This window comes from Etheostoma cragini, chromosome 23 (genome assembly GCF_013103735.1).
Source record: "Etheostoma cragini isolate CJK2018 chromosome 23, CSU_Ecrag_1.0, whole genome shotgun sequence".
NCBI classification, from domain to species: domain Eukaryota; kingdom Metazoa; phylum Chordata; class Actinopteri; order Perciformes; family Percidae; genus Etheostoma; species Etheostoma cragini.
Genome location: NC_048429.1, coordinates 14,851,117 through 14,871,609, shown reverse-complemented (window position 1 = coordinate 14,871,609; position 20,493 = coordinate 14,851,117). Strand labels below are relative to the sequence as shown.

Below are 20,493 nucleotides of genomic sequence, written 5' to 3'. Positions count from 1 at the left end.
ATGTGATTGGCTGCTTAGAAATGAAGTGTTAACGAGCAGTTGGACAGGTGTACCTAATAAAGTGGCCGGTGAGTGTATGTCAAAGCATTAAAGGCATGCTAACGGCACAGCAGTGCTTTTACCTAAATGCTAACATCAGCACGCTTCTGTTCACAATGACAATGCCGAAAATTCAACCCGATGTCCCTAATTTTTGGAAGGATGTCCGTCACCTTCCGCTTTCTTTGGGTTGGCACTCTAAACTGAGGTGTATTTCTGAGGATTATGGTTGCTCCCAGATCTCTGCAAACTTAAATCCAGACAGCTAGCTAGACTATCTGCCCAATCTGAGTTTTCTGTTGCACGACTAAAACAACCTTTGAACATACACACGTCTCACCAAAACAAGTTTCTGGCTGTGGCTATTGGTGCTTGGTGTCCGTCCCAGACGATTGTGTTTGGTTAACAGAAATGCCAATAAACCATGTTTTTCTCCCATCCCAGAATGCTGTGTGGAGTAGCCAGATCTTCCCTTGCAATGTTGTGGAGGAAACTCCCAAAGTTTTTAAAGTTTGCCCTGAGGCTGGGTATGTTGATGGAAATTGGGCGGGTTTAAGGTGCTGGGTGATACCTTTGCGCCCATGTAGCAGTGCTTCGGCTGTGCTTCCACCCAATATAGTCCCAATTCAGTATCTTTTTTTTTTGGCTCACTTTTACTCCAAACATGCTAACCTGCAACATAGAATTTCATTTGCTACTCTAAGCTAACTAGCGGCGGCGCTGCTGGTGTTGCACTGAACTAAAACAATGCATGCACTGAGACCAAAAAAATGCAGTTGGCCCACCTATCTACAGCTAGGGAGACCGTGATAAGCCCTATTTACACAAACGGAGGCGTGTTCTTTTAAGCTCTCTGCCCATAAAAGTACTTCTATCAGTACTCTTATCTGCCACAGAACTTGAATTTACCACCACTTAGAAATAGTATTATTTGGTGACCACTCTTGTATCGACTCTGATGCAATTTCCCAGTAACATCCATGCATGCACCGTCATCAATAGCCTGATAAGCAGCATGTGTCTCACAGAGTGACTCATGAATCATGAGAATGGGTGACATGATGTGTCAGGACACGCTGTGTCCACTGCAGATTAGCTCCATAGATGGAAACGCAAAGCCTAGACGTCATATGAATGTTGGACTTGGGCCAATGAACATAAACAAACACTGTATATTTTCAAGGAGTTCATTTATTGGTCCAGCAGATGCAAAATCAACTGTACAACATACTGTCCACTCACTCATAGTCTTTAGTTTAAAACAAGGTGCCTCTCGTACCAAGCATCCAAAACTACATACAAAATGAATAACGAATATAATAAAACAGTTTTTACAAAAAACAAATTTCAAGTATGTAAAGTAAACTTGTTAACAAACGTTTTACTGAGAGAGGTAAGCAGCAGTTTTTTCTCAACAGATCATGCTTTCCATTAGTACAAAAATACTTCTACACACACATTTTCATCAAGTCTCCCATGAAAGTCATATCCTATGCATCCCCAGTTATACTATATATACATTAACATTTACAAAGATATTATTAACAGCACATATTGTTATAAAAAAAATATAGGTGCATACATTTGTGCGTAGCAGACAATGACAGCAAAAGGAAATCAAGGTATTTAAACTCGAAAATTAAGAACTCTGTTAAATGATCAGCACGCACTGTAGCGTTGAAACTAATCACGATGAAAAATAAATATTTCAGACAGTGAAAAGTAAAATATTGACGTTATTAGGTGAAATGTGGTGCCCCCTCTTGAGTAATCGATTCCAGAGAAATGGCAAGAGAAGTGGCATAAGGCTGCAAAACAGGCACTACAGGCACTCTACGGCAGAAATCACCTTCAACACAGGGAAGTAACGTGACATCAGAAATACATAGTGACACAAAATAAACCAAAAGTACAAATGTATCCCCACTGTGCAAAATATTCGCTTATTTTATAGAGTCAGCATACAAAGGAGTCAATTACGTCATGACTCTTTTCTTTTTCATACATTTTTAGAAAAGCGTGCATGATAAACGCCAATATAGGTGGTTACTTGTGTCTTTGGCTGACAAATAACTCATCCATTTAACTCTTCCTTCTTTTTCTTTTCACTGCCTTCAGTGGGCCTTTGTCAGGGATCCACTTTCCGGCCTCTTGTGCCACGTGACACATCGGTGCAGTTTTATTGGCAGGTCTGCAGGACATCCCGGTGGCCAGATGAGTTTCTCCTCAGGTTCTGTAAACAAAGAAAAATGACACAAAAATACGTTAACATTTTAGATGCCTTCATGCAACTATTAACTATGCAACAAGTTGCATTTGGCAAATGAACAACAACACAAAAGACAGTGCCGTTGCACAAATGTCATCTGGCCAAATGACATTCTCTCGTGTAGTGTAATCCCTTAACCACAAGTTACATCAACTGTTTTCTTAGGCACCCATTTTCTCTGATATTTTTAGAGAGGGTGTGAACACAACCATTAAGTTTATGTGTGTGTGTGTGTGTGTGTGTGTGTGTGTAAGCAGGTTGCTGTAGGAAAGTGTGGTTGTGTGTGTGTGTGTGTGTGTATGTGTGGGTGTGTGTGTGTGTGTGTGTGTGTGTGTGTGTGTGTGCATGCGTGCACCAAGTTAATCCTCAGGTGATTATAAAGGAAGCTGACAAGATCACACACCCAGCAGCTTTACACGTCTTAACGCATTTCCACTGTGCCAGCAAAACTAGCTCAGTCATGCAGTCAGTAAAGTTCATTGGCACTGCATGTTTGTTAAACTGCCTACTTGAGAACTAATTGGTAGTGGTTGGTAAAGACCCAACTTTGATCAAAGCTAATGTCATTCTCAAAATAAAAATAGTCCAAATCATTTAACAAAAGGGAGATATTATATTAACTGTTAACGGAACCAGAATGAGGAACAAACTTGGAGAAAAGTCAGGACTGATGTAGTTTCTACAGAGGGCTTTCACTGTGAACCTAATTCAAACTTTGGAGGACATTTTGGAGGACATTTGGTAGAAGGTGTCACTCCCGGATGTAAGTTGAGTGCAGATTTGAGTTGCGCATGCGTCCCTTTGCGACGAATACCATAGAAGATGCTAACAAGAGACGTCTGTAATGTCAACACAGTAAACATTGACCTACTTAACCAAGTTGGTTGAATGCTGGCTACAAGTTAGCACTCAAACACAACAAAGGCTGTCACTTGAATGGTGTTTTGAGCTAACGTTAGAAATCAAACAATCATAGATAGATACAACTTATTTTGAAATGCTTTCCATCTTCTGTCATTGTTTGTAATGAGAAGTTAAAAGTTTATTATTTTATGGATTTCACAAATTTCAAAACGCTAAATGAGCCTGCTGGCTAGTTAGTTAATAGTTTGATTACCTGTTCAAAAACATACTTTGTGTAAGAGTAATTTTTTTTTTTTTTTGGAGTAGAACTAGATTGGCTCTTGTAAAAGATATTACTTATCTATCACAAAAACTAACATTTCTATACGTTAATGGTGTAAATACACTTTTAACGGATTATTTTAATTTAGTTAGTGAACATTCTCAGCTTGTTAGCACGTAAACTAGCTAACCATCATTGTTTGTTGTGAACATGTTTGATTAGCACAAAACAAGCTAGCTTTAGCATGTTACATTTGTTTCTTTGCAAAATGAGCCTGCTGGTTAGTTATTTGATAGTTTTGCTTTTCTTAAACCTCTTAACCAAAATATGTAATAATATATGAGATGCATAATTATATAACCAACTTTTTTGTTAAACCTGTAAGCAGGCTTACTAGCTAACCATCCTTCTTATATTTTCCATTCAATTATGGCAAAATAAGCGCATGTAATGGAAGCTAGCTTTAGCATGTTACTTTTGTGTCTTTGCTAAATGAGCCTGCTAGCTAGTTAGTTAATAGTTTGATTACCTGCTCAAAAACTCGCCTTTTTTAGGAGTATTTCTAAAAGAGTAAATTGTGCCACAGTATTCTGGTTTAGACTGGTTGGCAGATATTCTTCTGAAGTTATTAGTGTCAGATGTGGCTGCGCTGGCAGAACTACAGTATGTAGCCACTGCAAAGCCACTACGTTGTGTTTTCCTTTGAAAGACAAAGAGTGAAACCACTTTCAGATATTGGAGGCCAAAAATAAACCAAAGACAAGAACAGCATGAATCAGCGTATTACAACAGCAGATCGGGGTGACGAACAACAATGACGCAGCAGGCAGGAATGTACGCTAGGAAGTGAGGGTGCCCTAGGAACAAATACTGCATTCTCCTCACTGACAGGAAACAGTGCTGCTACTCAAGAGCATGTCCTGGCACAGAATGTCAGTCTACTGAAATACCTTGCATTTATCATATTACATTTTCACTACTATTAAAAAGTACAGTATGTACTTCTTTTTTGAGTTTGTGAGCAGAATGTATCAGTAGTTCTTAATTCTTTTAGATTCAGTGTGAAAAAAATATCAACAGTGACTAGAATGTAAAAGATGACACAGCAACAGGAAAAGAGTGGACAAATGAGATAAAAGAGACAGCCAGAGATGCTAGAAAGAAAAAAATACTTACAGGCAAACTTTGCCCAGCCAGTGCTGTAAGGAGCAGAGGACAAGAAGGCCGCAGAGCAAAACAGGACAGGAAACAAAAGTGAGTGAACATGCATGCAGTCTTACAGAGGCAGACAGAAAGGAAACAGATGAAGGAAATGGTTTGTTTAGCATCTCATGATGTCCTAAATGCAGTTCAGAGGGCTTTCCATCCTAATGAAAAGAGAATTCTCGGCAGAAACACAAACCTCTTGCCAAATTTAACATAAAAATGACCTAATTAGTCAGTTTAAATAATTTGGTTCTGGCCTTAATAAATCCATATTAGTTAAGTTGAGTCCTTATAACTCTAAATATATAATGCTTGAAATGAAATGAAATGAAAGTGTGTGTGTGTGTGTGTGTGTGTGTGTATGTGTGCTTTTAAGAAACCGACCTGTCCAGCCAGAGTGATAGGGAGGTGCGAGGGGCTGCAGAGTGCCATGGAGGCAACAGACGGAGGCAGCTCCTGGATCGGAGACTCGTCCAGGTCATCGATGCGAGGTTTCTTGATGTTTGACTCGGGGCTGGTCAGAGGAGTCACACTGTTCCGCCTGATCAAGGTGCCAGGACCCTTCTTCATCTCCTGCAGGATGACAAATATTAAGACACTCAGAAGCCACAGCATATAAACGTGTTGCAGACACTGTGTTATCTTAATATAAGATAATAATTGATGTGCAGTTCTGGGGGGTTTTGTGTAAAAAGACAAAATAATCAATGGCTATCTATCACAATCATTATGGTGGCTCAAGCTTTATCCAGTTCTCTCTCCTTTCTTAACATTTCCTGTAGTAACTAACCGTCACCCATAACAGTACAGGATGTGACGATGACTTCAGTTCTGTAGGGCTAAGCAGAACATTTCCAGTAATCAGTGTATCAAACATTACCTCCGGTCTGTCTCTGTGGGTGTTCACCGCCTCCACATTCAGACAAATGGACTCCACTTTGCACCCGTAGGCAACAGGGGTGAGCTTCAGCACCGTGTGGAGGGGACACTTCAGGTAGGGCATCTCCTCTGGAACAACAAGCAAAAGAAGGAAAAACATAGACGTGAACAGTTGCATATAGCAGATTGGAGAATCATAAGTCATTAGTAATCAATACAGCCTCTCACTAATCCATACAACCTCTTTTATTCTTTCTCAATGTTAAACACTTGTCTATTAGGTCTGTAACAATTAATATAATTGTTGGCATTTTTAGGCCTTCATTTTTGACAGGACAGCTGAGACTTGAAAGGGAAGTGAGAGGACGAATGACATGCAGCGTCGAGGACTGGGCCTCTGTATATGAGCTCTACTAGGCGCTCTACTAGGTGATCGCAACACATACATAAGCACTGTTTCTTTGTTTGACCGCAATTAATTACTTACATAAACGTTGAATGTAATTATCAATTTTCTATTCATTTAAGCAAAATATACTGTTTTATAATAATGAAGAGGCGTGGCTTACTTCCTGGGCTGTGTACCTGTGTTATTACATTATCTTGGTCACATGACAGTGATACAACCAAAAGATGTATCCTGGGATTCCTTTAAAACCTTAATTTATTTGCAAAAGTTATAAATAAATAAATATTTTTGACTGAAAGAGGCAATTATATTGTTAATTGAGACAATTAACTGTATATTAAAATGTTGAATTGTTACAGCTCATTTCATATTCATGTTTAAGATGTTTATGTATGCTCCAGAAACCAAGTGAAATTCCTTTCAAGTGTTTCCTTGGCAATAAATCCCTTTCTGAGCTCATTCTGACTATTTAGGTTATGACACTGAACAAGAGGGGTTGATGGGATTTGTAGGACCCACCTGCACTCTTATCCAGGAAGTAGGCCAGCAGGCAGCGCATGACAGCCTGGTGGCAGATGACCAGGACGTTCTCTTGCCTCTCCAGGTCCATGATGACTGGCTCCACCCGCTGGACCAGGTCCTGGTAAGACTGGATCAGGATCAGGAGGGTGGGGTTGTTTATTATTGTCAGTATATTTGGTCATAGTTCAATCAAATACTCTTAAGTAGGGTTGCATTCTACTGGATTATTTTGCTATACTGTATACTCGAATTGATCATGGTTGTTATCAGTGGTGGAAGAAGTATTCAGCTCCTTTACTTAAGGAAAAGTACTAACACCACACTCCACACAAAAATACTCTGTTACAAGTCCTGCATTGGAAATGTTACTTAAGTAAAAGTATGTAAGTAGCATCAGGAAAATGTACTTAAAGTATTAAAAGTAAAAGTACTCAATGCTGAAACAGTTCCATGTGTAATAGTCTAATCAGCTGGACTTGTAGGCCGGTGGGTAGTTTAATTTATGATGAAACATCTTATTTTATAAACTAAATGTTTTTTGTGGTAACAAAGTATTAAGTAACTAAAGCTGTCAGATGAATGTAGTGGAGTAAAAAAGACTCAAGTAAAGTACAATTACCTCAAATGTTTACTTTACTCCTCGTCTTTTTTTTCACTGGGTAAATGTTGTTTGCTACGTTCCACCACTGGTTGTTAATTTTATTTTTAATTACAGCAGATGACCTAAATCAAAAATAAGTGCTCTGTATTTTAGGTTTGTTAGGTGTGAAGGTGTCCAGTGGTTGCTGACTGTGTTTGTACCTCTCCAGCAGGGTAACGATAGTAGTATTTATCTTCATCTCTCAAAGCAAACTCCTCCGGGAATTTCTCCTTCATCTCATCATACGTCATCTCTTCACACATTCCCTAAAACAAACGAAGAAGGAAAATGTCAAATATATTAGAAATATAAATCAAATAATATAGCTGTGTGATGTGTGAGCTGATGAGCTGTTACTATTCCAAATTTGAAATCTTCAAATTAAATAAATTAATTGCAATTAACGATACAATTGTCTCTTTCAGTCCAATTTACAATGATTTATTTATGTATTACTTTTACAAACAAATCAAGGTTTTGAATGAATATCAGGATCCATCTTTTGGTTATATATTGCTGTAATGTAACCAACATAATGAAATAACACAAATACACAGCCTATGAAGTAAACCATGGCTCTTTGTTGTCCTAAAACATAGTATTTTTTACTGAAAGCACCTAAAACTTACAATTACCATCAACAGTTATACCCCTACGGACCTCAGCTAATGTAAGCAATTATTGCAGTTAAACAAAGAAACAGCAATTATAATAATAATAGAATAAAATTATAATAAATATTACAGGCTTAGTAGACTCGCATCACCAGACCTTTCTCCACAGAGCTGCGGAGGAGGGTCTGGCTGGTCCACACAGCATTCTGGGATGGGAGAAAAACGTGCTCTGGTTTATTGGCATTTCTTTAAACCAATCACAATCGTCTTGAGCGGGGCTAAGCGCCGGACGAAACGCTGCAAAATAACCTTGGGAAGGAACTTGTTTTGGTGCAACGTGTATGTCCAAAGGTTGTTTTAGTCGTGCAACAGAAAACTCAGATATGACAGATAGTCTAGCTAGCTGTCTGGATTTACCCTGCAGAGATCTGAGTAACAGTTAACCACAGACCCCAGAAGTCCAGGTTAGAATGCCAAAGAAGGGGAAAGAAACTGACACCGGGCAAAATGAAAGACCTTAGGCGGAATTTCCGTTAGCACCTGAACAATCCTGGAAGTGGATATAGACTACAGGCCTAGTGAGCTGGTGCCATAGTGTGCGTTTGAGTGATACTCACAGCGTCTATCTCGTTGAGAGCCTTCCACTGTTCGTACGGGACTCCCAGGTGCTCTGCGGTTTCAATGCTGCGACACAGCTGGCTGCTCCAAATCTTGAGATCCTTCTGCTGCTGCTCTTCCACAAACCGAGCCAGAGCAGCCGCAAACTGTAGCAGGGAGGGAACCGTCTTTAGCACCAGAAGTTCATTGGTCATGATGTTTAAAATCTTGTCATTTTATCATCTGCCTACTTTCATAATCTATTTTATGTCTCTATTTGCCGCTGTTGGTACCTGTTTGCCCCGCGGCGAGAGGCCCGCGTCCCCGCCCAGCCGGCCCTCCACGTTGTCGGTGCTCTCTCCGTGCCGACACAGGTAGATGGTGCGTGGCTGGACGTGGATGTTCATCAAGTAGTAGACGATCTTGCTCTGGATGTGATCCTGGATCCGGTTAACCAGGAACCGCCGACCCACGTCTATCACCTGGATGAAAGAGAGATCCCTGGAGGAAGAACAGAATGGGGTGAGTGATTAATGGGTGAGCGTTGCATTGGATGTTCCAGATATCTTGACAACATCAATGCTGATCATTCTACCTGTCATACTGATTGGGGTCCAGAGGTTGGTAGCTGGTTTTGTAGCATTCAATTCTCCTCTGGAAATCCAACATGGCGGCGTTTTTGTTGCAGTCCCGGTAGTCTGGACACGACACCTTCACTTCCTGCACAGGGAGGAAGATTGTCAGACGGCAAATACCACGCCTGATGCCGGAGAGTTATAAACACGTTGCATTGTATGTCTTTCAAACAGCGCCAGGACGCATCGTGGTGTCTTGCTTGCGACTCACCATGATGTTCGACGCGATTACGCTGGGATCGTCACACACCGACTCGATGAAAAAGATCTGTCATCGAAGAGGAAAAGTAGTTAAAAGTCGCTGCATCGCCGATGTCAGTCCTTGACTCTTCATGTCGCCATGGTAACACTTACCTTGAAGCCATTCTCAATGCCAAACTGAAGGATCATGTCTCGTCTTTCTCTTGTCGTGTTTGTGGCGTCGAAGACCTGAAAGGGACATGAAACAGCGTTGTAAGACAATGGCTTTTTATCGTGTCAAACGTTAGGACAAAGTTTAAGAAAAGCATGCGATGCATGATGGGAAACTCACCGCTACTTGGCCTCCCTCCTCCTTCAAATAGGATTTGACATCCCTCAAGGCTGCTAAGGCACATTGCCTGAGGAGCAAAAACAGTAATGTTCATGCAGATAGTTAGAGATCTTATCCCCCCCAATGTTGAACCCCTCGGTAAATTTCTTTTCTTATGCACGTGTAACTGTGTTAAACTTACTGTCTGATTTTTACAGCGCTCTCATTATCAGGCTTGAAGAAGTCATAGGAGCTGTAGTTCTTGACCGCCTCCCTCCGGTACTCTCCCACATTAAAGACTGCAACAGACACACACACACACACACACACACACACACACACACACACACACACACAGACACACACACACACAGACGAAAGGGGAAGAAGCAACAAGCATGAACACCATGTCCTGGAGGCTGAAACATGAACTGATGCTGCCAGGCAAAACACTTCCAGGAATAAAACGTTAAGTGTCATGCTGTAACTGATACGCTACTGGACAACTAGGGGTGGCACAGTACATGATAAAAACATCCAAACTGTTCGGTTTGCTTGTGCGCCGTACGGTTCAAAGCATGCGCAATGTAGCCGGATGCCCGTGTGTGACCTCAGATAGTGTGTTTCCCTTTCATGCGAAAGAAGAGGTGTGGACAAGTTACCAACAAAACACACAGCGAAAGACGGTGCAAACCATTTCTGACTGTCCAGCCAATCTGTAGACATTTTAACATCAATGTACTGTATTGTTTTTTTCACTCTGAAGTTGCTGAAGCAGCTGCTGTTTCAATCCTGTTGACTCTGTAGGGTTGCTCAGTTCCCCCTGCGACTGACGCGCACACACACACACAAACACACACACACACACGCGGTGGATGCAGGAAAATGAAGCGAGATGAGACATACAGGATGACCTACATTAGGGACAGCTACGCTCATTATTGGAAGTGCAATGATAAGTTAAAATCCAATTAGTCCTTTATCAAACCATATGAATGTGTCCCAGGATAGGAAATTAACTAACAATGCCACTGACAGACATGTCCATATTTGATTCATTCAATGAATTAGTATTTTTTTTCTCTTAAATCCACCAGCGATTTTCATTTCTTTTTGGTAGGGTTACTCTGCCTAGAGGAATTTTATTCTCCCAAAAACAAGTTTACTTTTTATTTTAAAAGAACTATGAAATTTTTTTTTTTTTTTTATGTTTAACATATTCTGATGTTTTAAGAGTTCCTCTCTTTCTCTTTTAAACTATACAATTTTTGTAAGAGCTACACTGAAGTTGGCAGTTTAATAAATGCAAGGTATTCCAATTGATATTCTGTAATATTTCAATCTTTGTGTGCTAATAAGGCGCATACATTCCTGTAGATGGCAATATACATTCTCCTTTTTTTCTAAATAAATGAAAAGCTTGTTGATATCATTAATGTCTTCCCTCCTGCTGTATCAGAATGTCACCTAGCTTTCCTTAGAGACGGTCCCAATAATGTGCTTGAAGTCAAGTCAAATTCAGTTTGTGCCTGATTACATGATATGAACTACTTTTTAATACTCTATCCTACATTGTGGATAATTAAGCTATATATGCTGAAGTGTATTTCTGGAGTGTTAAAGATTAAAAGAAAAAATAACAACAGGAATCTTACAGAACCGAAAACCACGATACGAACCGAAACTTGGGTTTTTCCGGACCGTGCCACTCCTATGGACAAACTGTTTGTGTTTGTGTTGGTTGTTTACCTTTGGTGGGCATGCCGATCCAGTTGAGGTAGCGGGTGAGTTTTTTGGACATGTAGGTCTTCCCTCGAGCCGGAAGACCCACCATCACGATGACGGTGGGGGGGTTGGCAAAGTGGGGGGCGCAAGCCGCTGCAGAGAAGGATGTAAAAAAAAACAAAATGAGTAAACATCTTTCATATTATTCACAGTGACAGTGAAGGAGCAGAATAAATCAGAATTAACATCTTGAATTTACATCTTGTGATTTGCGTCCTGAGAGGGCTCAAACCCAGCTGGCTGGGGTGGGCACAAATACCTGGTCACCAAGAGCTGCAACCTGCCTGAATCCATTCATTTAAACAACTTCTGCACCTAATTGGCTTCATCCACAGTACAGGCTGAGAGACACTCCCAGCGGCCACGTGGTTGTCTGCTCCCGCCTGTTCCTTCAGCCTTACTGCACATCTGACCCACTTCTGCACGCTGTAAACTGGCTTATACGACCCAGGATTAGCAGTTTTCACTTGACCAGATTTACTGTAACCCCATCGCTGAGGCCCCTGGGAAATGTATTATTGGAAATGGTGGATTCACTAGGAGGATGGCTGGGCGTTGATTTTACATGGAAAAATGTTTTCTCTTTACATCATTGGAATCTGTTTTATTGAAGCAGTAAATGCTTTTCATGTCACATTTCCTCACTTTTAAAGGTTTCTTCAGTTATCCAGGTGAGCAGGGTAATTCTTTTCAGACTCTATTGCTGCAGTTGCTGCCTGATAATGCCCTGAGGGCTAATTTATACTTGCTAATCTTGTTTACACAACAAAACAGCCATGTCAAATAAGCCGGAAAACGGATCACACAGTCGATCCTCAGACATTTTTTATGCACCAGCCAAATGGCTACTGAATGTTCAAATTTTACCAGCCACTCAATTATGAGTGGGGGTCCATTATGCCACCATACGATATTATTGTAATTGTATACACATATTGCAATATTTTGCGATTTATTGCAATTTATTACCTTTTTTCCGACTTCTAATTTTTCACAATTTCAAGTTATGTCCCCAATATTCAAATTTTACCAGACACTAAATTAGGAGTGGGAATCACCAGACGCCTAGATTTATACAATATCTAATTTTTAATATATCTAATTGTTCCCAATTTGAAATGGAAACTTTGTCAACATCTTGTTTTATCTAAAAAGATACATTTCTCTGTTTGTTAATCTCACTTCAATTTTATTGCTGCAAAATGGCATTGTCAAGCAGACAAACTGACCAAAACATATTTTTAAAAAGACCAATACTCTGCGCCTGTGTAGCAATACAGTATTGCCACAGAAAATATAGCAATATCGATTCTTTTCCCCCACCCCTACACTAACCATTGTTTTTTGTCTGGTGAGTGAAGCAAATCTACCAACCACTTGAATATTTTACCAGTATTTGGCTGTTAGATTGTGGCTGATAAATAATTTTGGATTTAGGATTCAGGGAGGGTCTGAGCTAAGAGGATAGATGTAGATATGTCGTTTTTCTTTTTTTGGTTTGAATTTTCCTATATTTGACTTTATGGCTATCCTCCTCAACAGCATTCACATTCCCCAAAGAGAAAAACAAAGGAGAAAGCTTATTGGTGACATTTAAATGAATACAAGTTTGCTGTAAATACTGTGAAGTACGTGTTTTCTGGGCACACATCCCTCAACAAGATTCTCTTCTCTGTGGTCACCCTGGTATAAAGCCTGGGAAACGAGACTGCAGCAGGGTCGCGCCATGACCACGCGCCGCTGGCCGACCAATTAGAAAACGGTAGACTACCACTTCAAAAGCATCCGACAGAGGTTGCGTGCCATTGTGGTAACCATGGTGACCGAGGTCTAGTCAAGCTCCAGTTGGAGATATGTGCCACGTGCCGCACGTCAAAAGACCGGTGTAGAACCATGCAGTGCACTGATGACTCAACTACATTTGAACTGAAATATTACAAGGGAATTGGAGAGAAAATGTCGATATAAAATCGCTGGTTACTTCTGAGAAAACACTAATTTGTTGCACTGGGATTCATTCATTCAAACAAACCTTTATTGAAGAAATAAAAGTAGTCTAGTAAAGGCTGCTCACCATACACCACAGAGTTCGTCATATAGGCTAACCCAGAGTGATAGAAAAATGGCTCAGGGCTAGCCTAAAATGAGCTGCCCACTGCAATACACTTTTTAAGTCCATGTAAAGAAATATTGTAGCGATAAAAAACTACATATCTAGGCTAATATTAAGAATGTCACTTTGCAGCAATACTATATCAATAGAAACACAATAAAAACCATATTGAATAGAAAAGTTGTAGGGTTTTTACCTCTCCGGGGTGCCGGCTTGTCATCCTTGGTGGGCACCCAGATCTTTTGGATCCTGTTCTGGGTCAGCTCTCTGGGCATTCCTCAAGGACTGAAGAGCCGCAAAGTACACGAGAACCGAGCTGCTTATATCCCGGGGACCGAAGAAAAAGAGCCTGTGCCGGTTTTTGTTTGAGCGCAGGAGCCTGGTCCGTTCAGAGGGAATGAACTGAGCTGGTCTTTATGTCTGCAGAGCACGTTGAGCCGGTCTAATCTGCCGGTCTGCGGCACACATCCGCTATTTAACCCCGCCCGGCCGGCCGGCCGAGCAACGTGACTGCCGTGACGAAATTACACACACGCGCACACATATCCACGATGCCATCCACACTACAGTACACGAATATACAGCCAGGCACAGCGCCGCTTTGTGGTAGGCTAACTCGGATTGGATGATAATGTTGCATTGCATTTTGTAGCCTAAGCCTAAATACATAATATAACCTATGAAATGGAATGTGATTGGCGTTAGTAATTAGTATTACGTTATAACAATTTAATAATAATATTTGGTCTCTGGAGTGGTAGCAGTAGTTATGTATATTACGTTTTTATTTTCTAAATCGGAAATGTCTTCATAATGTCAATCAGTTGAATAGCGGTGGTTGTAAAATGACACTGTTAGACACTTTCTCCACATCTACTGTTGCTTCAGCATTGGGCCCACTATATAATATATTTAGTGAGTCTGAGGAAACCAGGAGGAAACGTGCAGAGTGTCACATCTCCTCACTCTGCGTCTCACACTGGGTTGTCCGTGGTTGAATCAAATGTATACATATTATATACATAAACACATAGATACTAAATATAGTCCAGAGCTTTTAAAACGTCCTGTAAAATGAAATACTCAATTTTCAACAAAATCGTGTAACAAGTGTTTCTTAATATAATATTTTTGTTATTTATTATCTCATATTTTAACCAACTTATTTTTTTTACATATTGCATTGGATATTTTCAGCTTTTCATAGCATCTGGGCAGAGACTAAATATATTATAAATAATTTCTTCACATCTATTATTGCTTCAGCATGAGTCTGAGGAAACCAGGAGGAAACGTGCAGAGTGTCACATCACCTCACTCTGCTTCCTCACACTGGGTGGTCCCATCCAGTCACAATGGGTAGGATTTTACATATAGATATGTATGATATATGATTCATTAATATATATATATTTACTGTATATAAAGTATAAAGCATAGATCGGTATATAAAGTATAAAGCATAGATCGGTAGATACTAAATATAGTCATTTTAAAACCTCCTGTAAAATGATGCATACTCAACTTTTCTCCAAAATGGTTCTAAAGAGTGTTTCTTAATATAATATATTTCATGTTATTTATTTTCACATATTTTAACCAACTTATTTCTGTTTTTTGTTTTTTTTTAATATTGCAGTTGATGTTTACAGCTTTTTACAGCATCTTGGGGGAGACTAAATATAAGAGCACACTGAGCTTCTGCTGGTTTGCACTTTCATTCTGAACCCAGGCTGAAAATGGAGATAAACACACACACACACACACACACACATACACACACACACACACACACACACACACACTATCTAATCACACCTTGCAATATTTTCAATATAAAATACCAAACCTCAAAGGTCAATCCTAATGTAGAAAATTGTTATTTGCAAGTCACTTAAAGTGCATCTGTGATGCTCATAATAACTTACTTTATCATGACCTCCTTCTGTTGGCAAGTCTTTGCTTTGTATTATTGTTCTGTACAACATTTTATAACCTCTTTAAAAAGTGCATACTGTATAAGTGAAAAGTTACTCATCAAACCATAAGTGACTTTAGTGATATTCCTCTGTCACTACAGCAGTAATGGTAAATTTCCACTGTAAAAAAAGAAGAAAAGCTATTTAAAACACCCTACCAACTGCTGCAGTTCCATAACTTTTTACAGTGTACTGAAATTCCTCCGTTGCCTCAGTTTGGACATTACAAAGCCCCTTAACTCTCTGCAACCTTTTCCCAAAAACCTTTTTATGGCAATCCAACATCCTGATTATTTAATTGAGTTTATGAATCAGAGTGACTAACTCTTTCCTGTTGACCGCCTGAACAAAGGGCAGCTGAGAGACAAAAGAGACCAGTTGTGGTATTTATGGGTGCAACATCCTCCTCGAACATTAACATGTAACTGCAGTTATTTTCCTAAACACAAGAAGAATAAAAGTAAAACTGTGTACAAGGTTTAGGTATGATGTTTCCAGCCTAAGGTTTGAGACGTGTCTGAATTGAAAGTGTTGCGGTGGAGAAACTGTGGTTGTGAAACCCCATTTGGTTTGGGACTGTTGTGTGTCTTGACTTTATAAACTTTGGCTTAGAAAGAAACAGTGCAGGAGTGATAAAGTTTAAAGGGGCATGGCTGTATCCTTAGACGATAAGATTATTACCTTTCACCTTTACAGTAACCCTTTCATTTTTACTGGAGAGTGACAGAGGGAAAAACATGCCTGCTGGATTAAAGCTGCTGATCATTCAACTATTGTGCCATTTTCTTTCAGTTTAGAAATAAAAGAAGATCGTCTTAGCTTAATTCTTTCATACATTACAAATGCAGGGTATGGCGGTGATTTATATTGTATTTGGACTCAGGAGGAAAACTTGCTTGTTGCGTGTCTGTGTTGTCCAACCTTCCCTCAAATACGCCAGCTGGGAATCCAAAGGAGACTAGACACAAGGCAATTCAATCATGTAAGGAAAACACTCAATGAAGTCTAAGTTTGTTATGACTTGGACATTGATTGAGGTCTCTCTGACCACAGAACGGTTCATTCTTCCTGGTTTAGAATAGAATATACTCCAAAACAGAGTAACTTAAGCTATTGTTCCCAGAGGTCAACGATGAGTAATAATGTTTCAATATAAAGTAGGTTTTCTAAAAGGTATAGGATAAACAGTTTTCAACCATGGTGTTTACCTTCTGCAAGCTTTTATAATGGTATTGCAAGAAGTTCAATTCAAAATTCTTTTGATAGCTTTTTGTTAAAATTTAGGCAGAAGAGGTCTAATGTAAAAAGGTAATTCAGCTCTATTTAGGGAACGCATGGTTATAGTTGGTCTTTAATGTGCAATACGGAATAGGAGTTATAGGGAAAATAGTCACGCATTGCCAGACCTTCCTCCACAGCCCTGCTCAGGAGGGTCAGGCCACACAGCATTCTGGGATGGGAGAAAAGCATGCTGTAGTTTATTGCAATTCTTTAAACCAATCACAATCATCTTGGGCGGCACTAAGCGCCAGACGGAGAAACGGTGCCGCTGCCAAATAGCCTCGGAGAGGAACTTGTTTTGGTTCATAAGTGCAACAGAAAATTCAGATTGGACAGATACGTTTTTGTTGTACTGCCCCCTACTGGCAGAATAGTGTCAATTTTTGTGACTGCAGGGCACATGACCAGTCCTGAAAATTGCACCAATGCACCATGGTTTAGGATGCAGCGACACTTTTAGCCTCTATCTTTTCTTTGATTTTTTAACATAAAAAATTGCTTATTTTGCAATTAAGGTCTAAACAGGCCCAGTGACCCTTCGGAGGCCACACACACATTGTGACCTCTCGTTTCAAGTCACACTCGCTGGTATATAGTTCATGGCCACTGAGCCAATCACAACACTGTAATTTCCCAATTAATTGGGGTCAATAAATATCTATCTATCTATCTATCCTTCCGCTCTGCTGTCCATGTTTACACTCACACCATTATATGACATGCGTTTGGTCAAATGCAATTTCATTGCAGCACGATCAAAGACAACTTCCCTTACACCTTTTATGGCTTTATTTGACTTTCCATGAATTTTATAATATACTATACTTGGACTTTTATGCAGTTCTATGACTTTTTATACCATACTGTACTATCATTTTGTATGACTTTATAGACAAGCTACACTATCATGGTGTGGCCTGTCCACCTCCTCAGTCCCTGTGTCTCTTCTGAATGTGTCCAACTCACCTGAAGCAGATCAGCCTCTAATCAAACCCCACAGTTATAAACCCCCAGCTCCTCACTCAGTCTGCTTCAGATCGCTCGCTCAGCTTCATTGTACATACGCTACAGCCTACCTATTTCACTATCTAGTTTGTTTAGTATTGGTGTTAAATGATCTTGCTGACTCTTGGTGTTTTTGCTTCTGCCTCAGGTTGCCGATCTGGTGGGAGGAGACTCAGCTCACATGATTTGCCCAGTGTTCACAGCTTTATTTTCATCCACCTGCTCTCCGCCCCTGTCCAGGGGATCATATCTTTGAACATTCCTTTTGGGATCCTTTTGGAATAGGGCACATTCATTTTTCCTTTTGGGTTTGGTTATATAAACCTCTTGTGGTTATTCCTAACAACTGTATTTGTGTCTGCTTCTGGATCTAAGTGTGAATAGACTACACAATCTAATGTATTTTGTTCATTTTTCACAATTTACCATACTTTAACTTTTTATGTTGTGCTGTACTTAAGCATTTATTCTACATCGATACTATATCAACAGCAATATATGAGGCTGGACATCGTCTTAATTTTTGGATGGCGTAATATTGTGATATAACAAGTTTTGTGTTTTCCTGTTTTTAAAGACTGCATTATAGTGATGTCATTAACTGAACTTACCAGACTTACTTTCTGTTGTATTGTTATATATTCAGTGTATCATTATTATTGTTGATTATTTATCAAAGCTCTCATTGTGGTAATATTTTGTGAAAGCACCAAAAGTCAAACCCTACAATATCGCGTTGATGTAATTGGTAAAAGAGTTTCTCCATATCAAAATAAAGGCTAAAAAATGCCCCCAAAAAATAAATATTTTTTTTCATATCGCCCAACGCTAACTGTACTTTGATTTGATGACTTTTTCAACGTTTCTGGCAGCACAGAGCTTCTACTCTTGCCCGAATAATTATAATAATAAACATATAATAATAATAATCACCATTTTAGTAAGCCATCTAGATTCTGCATTTCAACTTTGTTTTGACAAGGGCATTAGATCAATTAATGACTTATAAAAGGAGGAAAACTCCATTGCAGACCTTTCAGCCAAAGTTTTTATCTCTTATAGACAGTCTAGTATTATGCCTGAAAAGTCAGACAACCGAATCCTTTTGCAATGTATTATTTTTATTATAATTTACATCATTTTAGTTTACAGTTTTCTATTCTTTTTTCCCCTTTTTTCTTAAGATGCCTGTTCTCACATTGATTTCACTTCCTTTTTCCCTAATGTGTGCTTTGCTTTATTCTTCTTTTTTTGTCAGCCAAGGCAGGGGGCTACTGAAGGGAAATTCTGCTTGAAATTATGTACTGTAAATATTCAGTAAAAAAATTGTTTAAATTATATATATATGTCTATGTATCATATACAGTATTTGTATATATATATATTTATACTAAGGCTTTTTTACCACTTTTTTTGACATACTATTCTATGGATTCTTGGCCAGGTCTCCTCTAAAAAGAGATTTCAATCTTAAGGGACTTCCTGGTTAAATAAAGGTTAAATAAAATAAAATAAATATACTATGGCTTTTTTTGACATACTACACTATGGCTTTTTTTGTGAATTTTTGACATACTATACTATTGATGTTTAATCACTTTTTTCAACATACTATACTATGACTTTTTCATGACTTTTTTTGACACACTATACTATGGCTTTTTAAACATACTCTGATATTGATGTTTTATCACTTTTTCAACACACTTTGACTTTTTTTGACATACTATACTATGGCTTTCTTTGACATACTACCCTATGGCTTTTTTTTTACATACAATACTATGGCTTTCTTATCACTTTTTTCAACACACTATATTATGGCTTATTTATCACTTTTTCTGACATACTGTACTATGGCTTTTTTTTACATACTATACTATTGTAGTTTAATCACTTTTTTTGACATACTTTACTACTGATATTTTATCACCTTTTTTCAACATGGCCTTTTTTATCAATTTTTGACATAATATACTATGGCTTTTTTGACATATCATGCTATAACTTTTTCATCATTTTTTTCGACATACTATACTATGGCTTTTTAAACGTACTCGACTATTGATGTTTTATCACTTTTTTTAACGTACTCTACTTTGACTTTTTTTGACATACTATGATATGGCTTTTTTATATACTATACTATGGCTATTTTTGACATACTATGATATGGCTTTTTTATATACTATACTATCGCGTTCTTTTCACTTTTTTCAACATACTATACCATGGCTTTTTTAACATGCCATACTTTGGCTTTTTTATCACTTTTTTCGACATACTGTACTAAGGCTTTTTTCATTTTTTTTTCCAAATACTATACTATGGCTTTTTCATCACTTTTTTCGACATACTCGACTATGGTTTTTTTTGGCATCCTAAACTGTGGCTTTATCATCACTATTTTCGACATACTATACCATGGCCTTTTTTGTCAATTTTTGAAATACTAAACTATGGCTTTTTTTTTACATGCTACACTATGGCTTTTTTGACATACTGTACTATGCCGTTAATTCACTTTTTTCAACGTAGTATATATTATAACCTTTTTTTTCATAAATTTCAGACATACTATTCCATGGCTTTTTCGACATACTATGCTTTGACTTTTTCATCACTTTTTTTGACATACTATGCTGTGGCTTTTTAAACATGCTCAACTATTGATGTTTTATCACTTTTTTCAACATACTAAACCATGGCTTTTTTGACATACTATGTTAAGGCTTTTTTTATATACTATTCTATGGCCTTTTTTGACATACAATACTATGGCTTTTTTTTTACATACTATACTATGGCATTTATTTTACATACTATACTATGGCGTTTTCATCACTTTTTTCGACATACTATACCATGGCTTTTTTTGGCATA

The 20,493-nt window shown here is 38.7% G+C and overlaps 1 protein-coding gene across 4 annotated transcripts; it reads right to left on the bottom strand.

The window, feature by feature from the left end:
* Positions 1–1,210: 1,210 nt before the first annotated feature.
* On the bottom strand, positions 1,211–13,812 carry pfkfb3 (6-phosphofructo-2-kinase/fructose-2,6-biphosphatase 3). 4 transcript variants are annotated; one of them, XM_034863376.1, is made up of 16 exons: positions 13,542–13,812; positions 11,197–11,325; positions 9,650–9,746; positions 9,469–9,535; positions 9,291–9,365; positions 9,148–9,204; positions 8,897–9,021; positions 8,595–8,802; positions 8,322–8,468; positions 7,252–7,356; positions 6,448–6,577; positions 5,521–5,648; positions 5,025–5,213; positions 4,603–4,633; positions 4,135–4,176; positions 2,201–2,272 (listed from the first exon to the last, which is right to left on the bottom strand). In XM_034863376.1, the coding sequence occupies exons 1-14, from the start codon at positions 13,618–13,620 to the stop codon at positions 4,607–4,609; spliced, it is 1,563 nt and encodes a 520-aa protein (XP_034719267.1). In that variant the 5' UTR covers positions 13,621–13,812; the 3' UTR covers positions 2,201–2,272; positions 4,135–4,176; positions 4,603–4,606. The 4 variants fall into 4 exon arrangements, with proteins under 4 accessions (XP_034719266.1, XP_034719265.1, XP_034719268.1 ...); XM_034863375.1 differs by lacking the exon at positions 4,135–4,176 and having other exon boundaries at positions 1,211–2,272; positions 4,611–4,633; XM_034863374.1 differs by lacking the exons at positions 4,135–4,176; positions 4,603–4,633 and having other exon boundaries at positions 1,211–2,272.
* Positions 13,813–20,493: the final 6,681 nt, after the last annotated feature.

Bases quoted from the DNA above. Each gene is read 5' to 3' on its own strand.
- pfkfb3 (XM_034863374.1), bottom strand. From the start codon at position 13,620: ATGCCCAGAGAGCTGACCCAGAACAGGATCCAAAAGATCTGGGTGCCC. The intron at 9,022-9,147 runs GTGAGTCGCAAG...CTCCCTGTGCAG, and splicing joins TAATCGCGTCGAACATCATG to GAAGTGAAGGTGTCGTGTCC. The intron at 2,273-5,024 runs GTCGGTTTCTTA...CTTTGTTTACAG, and splicing joins CTATCACTCTGGCTGGACAG to AACCTGAGGAGAAACTCATC.